The sequence below is a fragment of the Rissa tridactyla genome, chromosome Z (genome assembly GCF_028500815.1).
Source record: "Rissa tridactyla isolate bRisTri1 chromosome Z, bRisTri1.patW.cur.20221130, whole genome shotgun sequence".
NCBI classification, from domain to species: domain Eukaryota; kingdom Metazoa; phylum Chordata; class Aves; order Charadriiformes; family Laridae; genus Rissa; species Rissa tridactyla.
In genome coordinates, this window is record NC_071497.1 from 66,032,196 (window position 1) to 66,047,825 (window position 15,630).

Sequence of the window (15,630 nt, forward strand, 5' to 3'; positions counted from 1 at the left end):
CCTCTGTCTCAGGGCTTGCAGTGCAGTTTTCCAGAAATTTCCCTCTGCCTTTTAACCTGCTTCAGTTGTACCTAAGATGGCATCATGTGTCATCTGATGGCTGTTCATAGTTTTAGCCTCGAGCCATAGAAAACATTCAAATGTTGGCAAGGGTCACTTCTCGCATTTTTAATTTTAATATGCTGATTAGTGTCAACACTTCAGAACAGAATTCATTTTCTTCACTAGTTTAAGGCTCTGATAACACAGGAGTAGGTAGCCTTTGTTGGTAGTCTTTAGCAAAGCCATATGTTTAACCAGTTTGAATGGACTTCAAATTTAAGGTGATAAAGGGAAAAGCAGCCTCTGCTACAAAGCTTCAAAAGCTTTGTTATGATGTTTACTTACACTTTACTGTAAATTATTATGTGTGAATGATTGTTTACAATGCAAAAGTGGGATAATGGCTTGATTTTTATTTTTCTCCTCACTTTTATAGTTATCTTCAACACATGCTCATCAAATTTGAGATGGGTGTTATGTAATTTTTGCAAATACTTAGTGAGTATATTGTTTTCCTTAACTCTTGCTCTGCAACTTACCCTGGGAAGCAGTGACTCATTTCATACAATGAAGCCATTTTGTAGAGAAAGATTTCCTGTGAGATGGTGGTGTGTTGCTTTTTATCTTGACAGAAATCAAAACTTATCTGTAATAGACGTAGAACAGAAACAGGTATATCCATTACATAGGAAGAGGGGACGACTAACTACTAATTATTTTCAGCAGTTTGAAAAGGGAAAGGAAACCCTACCCAACACTTCCTGCAAGAGAAATAAACCCATTCTTTTCTTTCAAAAGAAAATCATAATAGCATACCTGTCACAATGCCACATGCAGTAATGCAGACGCTGTGCCCCTATGCGTGAAAGCAGATTATCTACTGATTTCAGTTGCAAATCAGCACACAATTTTGTCTGCAATGATTGAAGTTCATTTCCAGCAGAGATCAGGAATTGGGATGATGATAGCAAGGAAAAGAATCCAATACTCTGTTTTACTTTGATGCAATATGGCTGGTGCGGCACAAAGAAAGAAAAGTGTTACAGCTCTCTCAATGGAAATGTTAAAGTGCAGTACCCGAAAGATCTCTGTGGAGAAGAGGGGATTCTTTTTCTTGCATACAGACTATAATTCCTGCACTATTTTCATAACCGTGAATATTTACACCTTTTTTTTTTCCATTTGCTTTATCTGCTGCAACATACTTAGAACTCTGTACCAAGAAAAAACGCATTAAGAAAAATATGTTTTGCAAACTTTGACATTCCAACTTTGGAAATAATTTAATTATCCTTACTTTATAAACTTAATTTTGACCCTGCATAGATGGACTGATAGTCTTCGATTTTATAATTGAGAGATTTTACAAAGGATCTTAGCTTCAATGAGACAAACAGGACCGACTTTTTTATTTTATCTTTACTGTTCTTTGTGGAAAGTCCTATCTTTTTTTTAAAAAAACACCTCGGTTCAAAAGTCTGTATAACACTGTGAGTCTTGACCAGGAAAAAAAATTGTTACTTCCTTTGTTCGCTTTTCTGAAATGTTCATCCGTATAACATCTGAGGCCTTGACAAATGCTCTGTATATTTACAGTAACCTGAACAGATAAAACAGTTGTAGTGCTTCTCTTGTCAGACACTGAAAGATTAATGGCAGAAATATACATTAACTAATCTGGCACTGAATTTAAATACCAAAGCCCTGACTTTTCAATTTTGGTTTTAGTTTGGGTTTGGGGTTTTTTTTATAGCTTATTTTTACTGAAATCTCTTGTCAGCATCACTTCAAATGAAAATGTTCACCATTTCTACAAATGCGGCAATAAGGATGGGATTGAACTGGCTAAAGGCAGACACCCGTATTGTATGTTTGGGGATGTCGCACGAGGCAGTCTCAATGGGAAGACATTGGTATCCTTAGGGAATAACTCGTCTCATTCTAGAAGTTCGAATGCTTAGCCTAGGAGAATGCTACTTACTTTTGTTCTTGCTGTTTCAATTAACAAGTTGAATCACTTCACCAAGGGCTCAGATGAGCACCCTAGCCAGCAAAACAAAAGCAGTGTAGGACCAAGAGCAAAAGCAAGGCCAGCAGCAGCTCAGCGTGCATACGTACCCTCAGATTTATCCACACCCAACTCTGGGAGGCTGCTGTAACTTCAAGACTAATGTGAGACACTCAGGAGCTTAAGAGTGATTCTAATTGAAACATAAGGAAAAGATATTTAAGGTTTGATTCCTAAAGAAACCCTTTAGTCTTTAGAGTGGTAGATTATATTAAGCAGCATCATAAACAAAGTACTGTGAAAATTCCTCAGAGCAGGAAGAACTTAGCTTGGTAGGACCAGCATCAAGCTATATACCATAATTATAGTACATCAGCCTTTTTTAGAGCAAAAGTTCTTCCTTTTTTCCTAGACAATGTAGAACTTAATACTCCTTTGCCTTCAGGAAAGGATATCACTACCTTTTTTTTTAATCAATTAGACTAGGTGGGAGACATGGCCTCCTTCTCTCATGAGTGATTTGTGTGGAGCCACGTGGACAATATTTGGGGGGGGGGGGTTATTTGGTTCTGTTTTGTTCTGAAAGCAATGTTTTAGGACAGCCTGGTTCTATCATGTTGGGAAGAGATAATGAATACTACTAGACCAATACTATACATTTTCAAATGGCATAGAATATGGAGGTCAACTTATACAGAGGAGAGATGCCTACTCTTTGCAGTGTTTCTACAGGAATCAGAAAGTCTTGATAACAGCACTGTTAAAGAGGACAGCATAGTTCTTTTACTTTGATTTATTAATTGAGTTATTAATTAAACAACCATAAAAGTTGAAAATTAACCAGAAATTATAACCTTTGTAAACTGACAATTTCTAATGGAAAATATCTTTCTTGAAAATTAGTTGTCAGTGGAAACCTGTAATGGGATACATAGTCTTTCACCTGTACATGTAAATTTTAATTTAGCCTTGATGAATAGTGTGCAAATACATGATACATGTTTGGTTTTGGCAAAATAAGAAATAAATCCATGGAAGGTGATATCACATTAAAAGTACATAGGTATATACCTAAGAAATGGATTCAAAAATTAGTTAATTATTAACCTGTACAGAATATACAAATTTAATCCCAAACGACCAAATTGGGGGTCAGTATGCTACAGATGAAATGCATATTAACAGCACCTAACATTTCTAAAATGTCTTTATTTTGCCTGTTCAATAAACAACGTTGGCATTACTACCTTGCTATTCTAAATATAGTAGCAGCAGCTGATGTTCAAGGAAGGTGTTCCTTTGGAGAGATGAATAAACAGAATTGTTCTGCTGTGTAACTACAGCAGTATGTCATTAATGTTTTTTAATCAGTAACATTATATACAGTGACACTGACTATGGTTGGAGACAGGATTTAATAAGAACTCTTGATTTTTTAATTGCCTCCATTTATGAGCTACTTTATTCCCTTAAATATTTTTTCTGTCAGAACAATATCATTTTTTTTGCAACATAATTATTGAAATTCAATCTATAGAGCCTTTCTGGCTTTGTGAGTAGTATATATGCCAAATGAATGGTAGGCTTCTTGGACAGTGTTGCAAATGGGGTATTGAGCTGGATGGACTGAGCAGAGGTATTCTAGTGGCTTTATTGTATCAAAGGGAGAGAACAGAAGGTCTTCATGAAAAGTTCTCTGGGGCATTTAATGAAATAAAGGGAAGAAAAATCTGTAGGAGTCAAAGAGTCTTCAAGAGCAGCACTATGAAGTCCCACATTTCAATAGCAAAAGTGTACTGGCAGACTTAAAACAGCATATGTTGAAAACAGATTCATCTTTGTAAGGCAAATTTAAGGATAGAATATGACAAAACATTACAAAATCAAGCCAAGCATATGCCATTAGTGACTATTTGTCTCACTCCTTTGAACCGGGGGTCTTTTCCAGCATGTGTGTTTGATATGTAGTATATAAAACCATTTTTGTAACGTAAGTAACAGATGGACTCATAATATGTCTATGCAAACTGTGGTATAACTAAGAGCTTGTTCTTATTTACAACTTTATTATATGACTCTGACATTAGGGATTTTTGTTTGTGTGTTTGTTTTGGCTGACACTTCTTGAGACACATGGCATACTTTCTTAGATCATTGACAGAATACATTCAGCACTTAATAAAAATATATGAGCAAATTTTTGGACAGTCCCTGCAAAAATCTTTATAAGTAAATTGGCAGTACATTTTTGAAGAAATTAATCCCCTAAAAGATGGGAAGGACAATCAAATATTCATCAGCCAAGGAGAGAAGAATTGAAATAACATATATATTCACTGATTTCTTTTGCTCATCTGCTGAGACGCAAATAGTTGCCAGTATTCAGCAGTCATGGAATGTTCAAAAGCAAGATTTATAAGAGTTAGTTAAACAAATAAATATATATGAAGGTAAAATCTTCAAAACAGTTAAAAGGAAGGCGGGGGGGCAACCTATGTCCAATCTATGAATATGAAAAAAAAAAGATTCTTAACTCTCTCTGTATTCTGGACTGACCATATCTGCATCACAAAAATTTTTCGCATGTACCAAACTATTTCCATGTCATCTGTCAATTTTCTGTCATTCAGAATATTTCTGGGAAGAAACTCTTGTCGCAAGAAAAAAGGTCTAGTTAGTAGATGAACTGACAGTATATAGATCAAGAAAAATCTTTTCATATGTTTGGGCTGTGAAAGTGGGGAACACCTGACTTTTTCTTAAAAAGTTCTGTAGTCAAGTGAAGCCCATGACAGTGGATGGGGCCATCTAGTCTAAATAACAGTGCAATCTGTCACTAGTAATGGGAGTTATAATCTTATATAAAATGTCTCCAACAGCAAGAGAATATTTTCATAATTATTCTTTAATACCTGGTATTTCCTGGTGACAAATACAAATCAAACTAACTTTTCAAAGCTTTGCAGACATTGTCGAAATTTGATACAGAGAATATTCATATATATATATACACACCATGTGCCACATTGAATGGATTTCCTTAACATACACAATGGTAGTCTTTGTTTCACTGGGGTTTGAATAAAGAATAATAAAAACATAGCTGCTTGTAAAGTTCAACATTTAAAAAAAAAAAACATGTTGAAAACCTTTAAGACCAGTCAATGGGAAGATGTTTAAGTAGCACTTGAATCTTAAATTATGTCATGGACACAAACTGTCATTAAAGTTTCATTTTCGCCAACTCTTTTGAAATACCCAAATTAAGCTCTGTGTCAACCCAAAATATAAAAATCCATCCACAAAGGGAAATCTCAGATGGATTAATTTTATACTGACTGAAATATTTTCTATTAAGAAATAAAAGATATTTATTTTGACTTTATAGTATTTTCTTGTATTTTACATACTTTAAAGTAAACTGCATCTTAGTGAAAAATTCAGATTGCTCTTTAAATATCAAAATCAAGCAATTTTAGTTTTTCTGCTGAAATTTCATAAAATTCAACCCACTCTCTAAACGCTTTTGATGTATCCTGGTGCTATACTGTTCCATTGAAATTTTTCTAGTTGATAATGATTTGGGTATGGTCTAATTAACTGCACACACGTAATGTCTGAAACATTATGTCAAAGTAAGTTCACATTTTCTGGCTACATACTTTACAAAGGTATTAAAGCTGAACGTGTGTTTAGTGTATAGTTTTCAAAGATTCATAATTCACTGAAGCAAAAAGAGCTGTCCATTAAAAGCCACGTTCCACTGAACATAACTGATAAAGAATCATAGAATCATGGAATTGTCTAGGTTGGAAGGGACCTTTAAGATCATCGAGTCCAGTCATTAACCTAACACTGCCACGAAACCATGTCCCTAAGCACCATGTCTACCTGTCTCTTAAATACTTCCAGGGATGGTGATTCCACCAGTGAGACTTCAAAATTGGAATAGCTCCATACTTAAAATCTGCCAAAAAAGGGTAAAAATAGTCATGCCCAGAGGGCGTTTCAGATGTGTAGGAAATGCTTTGAAATCAGCACAATACCCCAGCTGATGTGGGACCACAGACCATGTGATGGGAAGACACCATTTGCCATGAATTTCCCAGTAAATCAGCTTTGCTTCTGAAGAGGGGGACATTGCTGGGAGGGAGAGTGGACCATCCCAGCTCTTCCAGCCCAAGGCTGCTGGGGGCTGCCCAGTGAATCCACTGGCTGGGGCACAGGCATCAGCAGCGCAACGGAGAATTTACCGACACAACATGGCTCCTGAAGTGCTGCTGTGCACACATTAACCCCTTTCTTGGGGAATAATCTTCAATGCATCAAGTCAATTTTTGTATCTAGAACAAATATTTCCAGTTGTGTTTTGTGTAGCTGTTATGAAATGGAAAGAACCTATTCCACCTCATTAACAAGGAAGAATCTGTTCTATATATAGAAATACTGCTTTACAGCTGTCTTTAGCTGCACTTTAAAAAACCACAACAAAACAAAACAAAAACACAACCAAGAAGAACCTCTTAGTTTGAATTTAATCTGATTATTCTTAAATGATTGTTACTTTTCCCTGCCTTTCTTACCTTTTTTTTCTTTCTTTTTCTTTCTTAAGTAAAAAAGCTAAAAGGTCGACGGTTGTTTGCTTTTTAGGTGTTTTTTTTCTTCCTAATTGCTGTATTTACAAGCTGGAGAATTGCTGCTTGGGGCTTAGAACTGCTGGTACCTTATACACTAAACGGAATCAGATGTAGCCTTATACTATCATTATCACATTGAAAAGACTGATGCAGATTTTCAGGTGTTCTCACTTCAGTCATTTTCATCTTTTCAAGAGCACGCACCCCTCTTTCCTTAGAGTGGCTGTTAATGCAGTATAAAGTTTACCAGACTTGAATTCAATCTTCCTATAGCTGTCCATGCAGAATTATGCTTCAGGTACACGGACACGAAAGTTTCAGGGCACAAACAGAATTTAGAACAACCTAAAAAAAGGCTTATCTTTTACACTTACAGTTTGTATTAGATGCAAGGAAAGGGTAAAGGATAGATTTATAGACAATCCACCTTTATAGACTGTCTGCCTTTTGCCTGGCTTTTTTATCACTTAACGAAGTCCTACAAGGATTTTGACACCTGCTAAAGGTACGGGACAAATTGCTTCTGTTTCCAGCAAGGCACTGGGGGCGGCAGCACACGGAGCGGACGCGTTGCAGTTGCAGCCCCAGAGCACCAGTCCCCTGCAAAATCAGTCTAACTTCTAACCTGGGAATTCGTTACATTCATTCCCAGATCAGACTTTTCAAAGAAAGAATTACTTTTTTTTTTTGTCTCTTCAAAGTATAAAGCACATCGAGCAAAAAGTAAACAAACATATGTGCCCAGAGTTCAGCATCTGAACTTTTTTTTCTCACATCATGCAAGAACCATTCCTTCCAGTTCATTTTAGCAGTGCCAAGGGGAGGCAGCCTGATTCCCGTTCTGTTGGGTATCCCTGACACTTGTCTCCTTTTGCTGAGGCATCAGGGACAAGTTCTTGCCACTTGGTTCTTTTTCCTTCTCTAGTGCTCTGTGGCCTGGGAAAGGTAAATGTTGCCACCCTCAATGGAGGCAGGCAGAGGGTATTCCCCTTTCGGGAACACTCCCCCGTCCATTGTTTTTGGAAGGAGCCTTATCTTTCTTTTTGTCTTGTTTCCTGTTGGGGTTCCACCTTTGCAGCCTCCTTTGATTTAATTCCAGCAATTCAAGAGGATAAGTATTAGCCAGATAGATTTAGGGGCATATAATATTTATATACTATATACACAAAATCTCCCCAGTTTCTCAGTTCTTCATGATAGAGCTTTTTCTGTGCTGCACGTAATCTCCTTTGTATCCCCCAAATTCTCATGCTACAGTGTAAAATCCACTTCATAATTGGATTGTCTGTGAAAGTAGCTCTGAAGTACTATTCTGCTTTTTGTAGTTGGGACCTCTAGGGGTATTGCACAGAGGCTGAGATAGTGGAGGCCAAGTGGAGGCATTTTCATAAATAAAGGCAATCCCATGGATAATTTTGAGTAGTTGCATGTAGAAAAAACCCCCACAAGTGTCTTTTATAATATGGGAAAACAATTTAATATATTCCTGTTGGTCAAAGACAACATAAGTTCTTATATGAGGTTATGCATGTGTTTTGTTACTTCATGCTAGTGGAGAATGTGCTGCTATGCAATAAGAAACATACCACAGAATATAAAATTTCATAAAATATATCATAAAATATATTATCATCTTTTTGTGTTTACTTAGGCTAAATCCTGAAACCATTCGTATAACAAATCTGATCAGCCTGACTTCATATCATGAATCTGAAAAGTTATTTGACTTTTTCAAATGTACCAGTGGGTAGATCCTTCTCCTCCCTTAGCGATCTTTTGATATATGCAAAAGTATCTCTGCTGGCCAATTTGGTCTGTGGTTTTTTTAGACATTGGTCTTAATTGATTAAGCAGTGATTAAAGTCTGTCTCCACCAAAAAAAGATTAGAGAAAAGATTAATGCCCAGGGGTGGGGGAAACTGTTCCTGAGAGGCTTTCCTCTTTATCTGCTTAATCAGTAATTGGTTGGAGTATGACTGGGTGGAAATTAGCAGCTAGCTTCCTGCATCCATGAGTGTGGCAGCTGCAGCTGAGACGAGCAGCATTTGCTTTACAGGCACAGGAGTGTTTGGCTCCTTTGGAGCGGTGTACTTCAGCAAAGTTGGCTATGTAGCATTTCATTTCCAATTTTCCCAGGAATGCATCTTTGTGGCTCTTAGTCTTATGCTGCTTCGGTTGGAATAAAATGAGTTTACCATCTAACTGTGAGCACCTGACTCTGGAGAAAGTGTCTAGATTTCGGAGTGCTTACATTCACGGATCACCTTATGCCATTAACAAGCCAATTGATATTAAACAGCAAAGGAGACGGTATGAGACTTTATTATTCTTCAGCAAAGTGTTTGCCTTGCCTACAGATTGCTGCCTTTAAACCTTCTATGCTTGTGTGTAGAGAAAAGGGGAGAAGGGGCATGCTATTAAAAAACATCTCACTGTGTTTGTATTCAGTACTGAATGGTGGAAAAGTAGCGAAATAAGGAAAAAATACAATACCAGTTAACAGCAATAAATATATAAATGTTATATAACTAGCAAATAAAGTTGTATTTGTTTTACACAAAGATATGAAGGATGTTTTCAGCATATTTACCATTTGGACAGGACAGGACTGTATATATGTGCAGTTACGAATTCTTAGACACTTCTCCAGGGAAGAAATATTACTTAATTTTTTTTAGTACAAGTAAAGTAGGGCTATTGTCTTTAAATTTCAAGCAAAAAATATACTAGGAGTTTGATTAGTCACAAATTATTTCTTAATCCTATTTGTCAGATATTATGCATTACATGTAATATTTTCTGTCATTTTATCTGGAATATATTTGTTTCATATTTTAGCAAAATAGCTAAAACAGCCTTTTGCATATTGTTTAGTGTGACAGAATTTCTTTCTCTTCAGTTTTATCACACTGTGCCATGAAGAGAAACTTCCTTTATGAATGGAATTGAAAGACTTACGGAAACTTCTTGTAGAAAAAATATCAGTCTCCCTTGATTTTGTCCTAGTGGAAAAAACAGATGTAAAGTTCCATGTGGGATAAGAGAACTGCTGATATCTGGTTAGTGTTTTAGCAGAGGCTTTTTTGAGTAAAATGTAAAGTAGTGAGACTCTAACAAAGATTTACCCTAAGAAAAATGATCCAGGTGCCTTCCCAAAAGTAGTTTCAGGTTAAATCAATATTTATAACCAGAAGTGTGCTTCATGTGGTTATATACATAATATTTTGTATTGAAATGACAAGGTTATATGTAGATTTTAAATAGAAAAAGCCGAACTTAAACATGGAGAATGAACCTTTCTCCAATTTCCAAATAAATGATCCCTTTCCACGATATTTCTGATAATGTAATTTAAAAACAGTACTCTGTTAAAAAAATTAATCAGACTAATAAGAAAATGTTGGCTACTATTTCAAGAAAACTTCCTATTTTTAACATGTTAGGGAATTGCTTTATTGTTTTAATGTAAGGTGCTTAGAGAGCTCCTGATTTTTCTGCAAAATCTACTTTCCTCCTGAATATACTGTTAATTGTGCATAGTTTGGAAAATCAGTGTAATACATAGCTTTTCCCAAGATGATATTTCCCTCTCCTAAGATAATATCAGGCTGTATTAAAGCCTGAATTTTGGATTTTGGTATTAGAAGGGCATATTGCTCTGTTCTGTAAACAATTTGCTACCATGTAGACTCCAGTCTTTGGTGAGTGCACATCAATATAACTTCATCAGAACTGATGGGTATATTGGGGAGAAAAAAAGAAAAAGAAAAATGAAATTCAAGTGCTGTTGTAAAAATTCATAACTTGATTTTACTACCAGTGATTCCTTGCATGTGTGAGACAGCGAAATTTCATCCTTTATACTGTCCTAACAATGGGGAATGTATTCCAATCTCTGCTACTTTTGAAGAATACGGAGGCTCATGCTAGCATCTGCTGAATATGATGTGATACATCTATCCATCTTCATCTCCAAGGCCTTTTTAAGGCATCACACTAATCTGAGGCCACTGTATTAACTGCCGTTCAGAAAGAAGACTCACTCTTGTTTAATAACTATTCTAGTTAAGATTTCAACCTCTTTTATAATTGATGTAACACTTAAATCTCAGGGTTTTCATAAAAGAGGTTGATGCATTGTGTGGCCATGCATTCTTCTCCTTTCTTTTATGCAAGCTCAAACCCAAATCAGTTAAAAAACAATAATTAAAAACAGTATTAGGAATTGAAGCTCTTCTCCATGCCAAGTGGTTTCATAGCTCTTTATCTGTCGTTTCACCTTCTCTAGAAAACTTATGCAAGCAACAGTGCATGTTTGTACGCCATACAGCTGGAACTCCTTGCTGTCTTTTTCAGGGAGAAGAGGTGCTATACACAAGTTAATTTCAAATATACACAAAGTTTTCATGTGTCATATTTTTCAGTGCACTAGTTTAAGGCAGAACTTGCAAAAATTAGTAGATAAAGAATTTCTAAGCAGAATATAATTATTAGTTTTTTGGTGCCAAGTTATTATTTAGGAGCTCTTGAGAAAGTAGAACTCATAATTAAAATATTTTAAAGGATTAAGGTTAATGGGAGTACTCATACAGTGGAAATGGAAGAAGTTATTGGAACTTCAGAGCCAGAACTTGAATTAGACTATGCAATATTTAAGATGACTGGGTCACTAAGAAATGTCCCGCCTCCTAACACACTAATTTAGTCTTCCTGAATGTAGATTTGCAGTGTGACTTTTCGTGGCTACTGGAAGGAAACACAGATTTAACTGTCTGGGAAAAGCGTGGATGGAAGGAATTTTAGGGGAATTTTTTGCCATTAGATAGCATTCCTTTATTTTTGCTTTTGGTATATGAGATTCTAGAGTTTCTCTCAAAGATGTCACTATTTTTGTCACTTCATGTGCAAGAAGTTTCTCAGCTGACTTCATTTTTGTCATCAATGCAAAGAAGTATCAAGGTTTAGGGATGTAATTGCATCTTTCATAAGTAGATGCTTACAGGAGGTGCCAGGTAGATATATCTAGGTTGTAGAGTCAGGACTATGAATTGTTTTGATAACTGCAGGTCTCTTTTTTTGAAAAAAAAAAAAAAAAAAAAAAAAATAAAATTTGCACATGTAAATGGTCTACACACACACAAATACACGTTTTGAAATGTTGTGATGCTTGTTTTCATAGCTGTTACCAAAACTGAAACAAGCATTTTTATGTGTTAATGTTGCTAGTTGAATATTTCCCAGCATTTCTTGAAAGTGAAACTTTTTACAGAATTGCACGACACCAAATTGTTTGGAGATTTTTCAAACTGATAAGCCTTTTAAAATTTTGGGTCACTTGAAATTTCCATTCTGTATTAGGATTCTGTTCTGGAATAAGACGGCATTTCAGAATTGCAGTACTACTGGTCAAAGCAAGACTACTGTTTCTCACATAGGCCTGCATCTGAGTAGGGTTTTTTGTCAAATTGCGAAGCTAGTCATCATTTTTTAATGGTATCCATGGAAATGTTTCAATTGCAACGACACAGTGGTGGAAGTTAGGACTTGGACTAATCTTCATGTATTAGTTGTATCTTCACATCCATAAAAACAGAACATAACAGTCGGTGAGCCCCAATATATGGTAAACCATGCTGCAAAGCACATAGTGTTCCAAGAAGGAATTGATTTGATTGGAAACTAACTGCTGGGGAAAAAAGTTATTTGCTTTAATTGAGATATAAAAGAAGCCCTGCTTTTTATTCTGTTGGAAAAAGAATAGAGAGGGAAATTGTATCCCATATGCAGGTGGATTTTTTTTTTTAAATACAGTATATGGTATGCACTTCTTGTGCATTTCTACCAGTGAACTGGTAGAGCTGGAAATGACAACGTAATGAGCACTCCACTGGCCTGATACTGATATAAAGCTCTTTGATTAAAACCCATATTTTAATGTTTCTTTATCTGTGGCACAAGCTGACCCATGATAGGGAGCTAACTAGTTTATTTCTGTTCCGTTCTCTGGTTGATGTGAGCAACCTCACTTACAAGCAGGTCCTGCATTGTAAAATTTTAGTACCCATGCTCTGTTCCATCTGAAATGGTCTCTAAAAATCGGGGTTTTTTTCGGTGTCATTTCAAGGTATGCTGTTTCATCATATGAAAACTGTATCATATACCTTCAGTTTGCCTTGATCTAAATCTCCATCAGGTAGATTATTTTGGAAATTATAACTTTCAACACTTCTAGGGTGCTTGGAATAAATGCTGCTTTAGTAGGTAGATGGTATTTTCAAATCAGCTTGTATCATACTATAGTGGCACACTGAGAAAGATCCTCAGCTGACTTACCAAACTCCTCCTTATGGTAAAATTCCCTTTCCTACCTCATCCTCCATCATCATGGATGGTGTTTAGCTGCTTTTGGAGCTTGCTTCTTGTCTCCTGACCTTTCAGCATACTACCTTGCAATTTCTGTCCCTTTTGTCCTCTCCCTAATATGTGATTAGCCATAGTGGATGACTTTCAACTCTAATTCCCTGAGACAAATTGTAAGGTGAGAATCTTAGGGTTTTTTTAAAGTTTTTAAGCCCATTGGCCTGGAAAAAAAATGCATTAAAATATTATGTAAGTACTCCAAAACAAAAGCAAAAGAGGAAAAAAATTCCTTTATTAACTTTTTTCAGTTAAGTTGTAGGAACTTCAGTTTTAGTTACTGCATCTAATGTTTTGTTTCTCTCTTTCATTGGTTTCACTTTGTAATTGGGAGAAATTCTTCTAACGAAGGTTTAGCTGGAGGACACTGGCAAAGTATATCTTTCACAATCTCAAAAAATGAAATAGGTATCTTTCATATGTGTTCATGTGTCTCTATAGATTTCTAACAAAACATTTTAAATATATGCAAAGTTAGAGTAGTGTATTTTTGCATGGCTTTTTGTAATTTTTTTAAGATTAAAAGGAACTGCAGTAAATATTCACATACAATGGGGTAAAGATAATTTTATTCTTTTTTTAAGAAAAAACTTTCTTAGAAGTTAATTCAGTTTTATTTTGGAGAGAAGCTTCAGTAAGATTCTGAAACATAATGTAGAGAAGAGGATCTCAAAGTAGAACAATAAAAGGAATTGTCACAGGTGTCAAGACTACTAGGCAAGTATAGACACTGAAATGATGACTCAAATGATGGAATTCTGTCGGAGGTTTTTTTAGGTTCTTTTAGTTTAGTTTGTTGTTAAATAAGATGAATTTTTGGTGACTTTCCCCACAAGTCAAAATTACTGGAGAAATGCTAGTCTTAAAAATCTATATTATGGATTATTATGTGTTGATTGATTTTGTTTAAAAAAAAAAGCAGAAGATGCTTTTGAACAAAAACTAAAAAGCAGTCTGAACAGTATACACGGAATTAGCCCAACGAAGCAATGATGGCACTGTATATTTTCAGGGATTACAACGACTTGCACATTAACAAAGTGGTTTAGAAATAAAAAGTTTGTTGTCTGTTGTAACAATAAGTACAAGAGAGTTACTATTGAAGCGTACATGGCTTGCTGCAGTTAGAATGTAGTTCAATAATCAGATATTAAATACTAGAGAATCAACAGCAATGGCTGAGGGGAAAAAAAAAAAGGTAAGACCAACTAATTAATTTTTATTTATATTAGTTTAGCATGCAAGTAGAGACTGATTTCAAACTTTCTCTCCACTGAGAGCAATATGCTGAAACTGAGTACTAATACAGAATCACAGAATGGTAGGGGTTGGAAGGGACCTTTGGAGATCACCTAGTCCAACCCCCCTGCCAGAGCAGGGTCACCTAGAGCAGGTTGCACAGGAACGCGTCCAGGCGGGTTTTGAATGTCTCCAGAGACGGAGACTCCACCACCTCTCTGGGCAGCCTGTTCCAGTGCTCTGCCACCCTCAGAGTAAAGAAGTTCCTCCTCATGTTGAGGTGGAACTTCCTATGCTCAAGTTTGTGCCTGTTACCCCTTGTCCTGTCGCTGGGCACCACTGAAAGGGCCTGGCCCCATCCTCTTGACACCCACCCTTGAAGTATTTATAAGTGTTGACAAGGTCCCCCTTCAGTCATCTTTTTTCCAGACTGAAAAGACCCAAATCCCTCAGCCTTTCTTCATGAGAGAGATGTTCCAGTCCCCTAATCATCTTGGTAGTCCTTTGCCGCACCCTCTCCATCAGTTCCCTGTGCTTTTTGAACCAGGGAGCCCAGAACTGGACACAGTACTCCAGATGTGGCCTCACCAGGGCAGGGTAGAGGGGGAGGAAGACCTCCCTTGACCTGCTGGCCACACTCTTCTTGATGCACCCCAGGATGCCATTGGCCTTCTTGGTCACAAGGGCACATTGCTGGTTCATGGTCATCTCGTTGTCCACCAGGACTCCCAGGTCTCTTTCCACAGAGCTGCTCTCCAGCAGGTCAGCCCCCAACCTGTACTGGTGCACGGGGTTATTCCTCCCCAGGTGCAGCACCCTACACTTGCCCTTGTTGAATTTCATAAGGTTTCTCTCTGCCCAACTCTCCAGCCTGTCCAAGTCTCACTGTATGGCGGCACAGCCTTCCGGTGTTTTGTATTATCAGCAAATCTCTCAGTTCTGTATTATCAGCAAACTTGGTGAGGGTGCAGTCTATCCCTTCTTCCTGGTCATTGATGAATATATTGAACAGGACTGGACCCAGTACTGACCTACCACCTGAATGACCTGGTTTAAGCTACACTAAATTTCAGGGAGACACACCAGTGAACGATGGTAGATTTATGCACTCAAGGATGCAGCAGTAAAAGTACTGAAATTGCAAGTCTGTCATTTCTACCAGTGAGAATGTGAAATGCTGTTTCATTTGAGGCAATTCTGTCATAAATGAAAGGCAGCTCCTGTCACTAATGATCAGTTTTATACTGTTGACAGCTATACTTCTTAATGCCTTTAAATATCGATATC

General features: G+C 36.7%; 1 protein-coding gene across 7 annotated transcripts in view; it reads left to right on the plus strand.

Annotated features, from left to right (window-relative positions):
• The window catches only part of PDE4D (phosphodiesterase 4D), a 624,128-nt gene that overhangs the window by 406,680 nt on the left and 201,818 nt on the right, over positions 1-15,630 (plus strand). Inside the window, exon 1 of one of the 7 annotated variants that reach the window (XM_054185818.1) lies at positions 5,536-8,997. The exons of the other annotated variants lie outside the window; for them this stretch is intronic. Coding sequence (XP_054041793.1) covers positions 8,873-8,997 — 125 coding nt within the window. The 5' untranslated portion in view covers positions 5,536-8,872. Of the gene's footprint in view, positions 1-5,535; positions 8,998-15,630 lie in introns of those variants that run through there. 7 annotated transcript variants of the gene reach the window in all.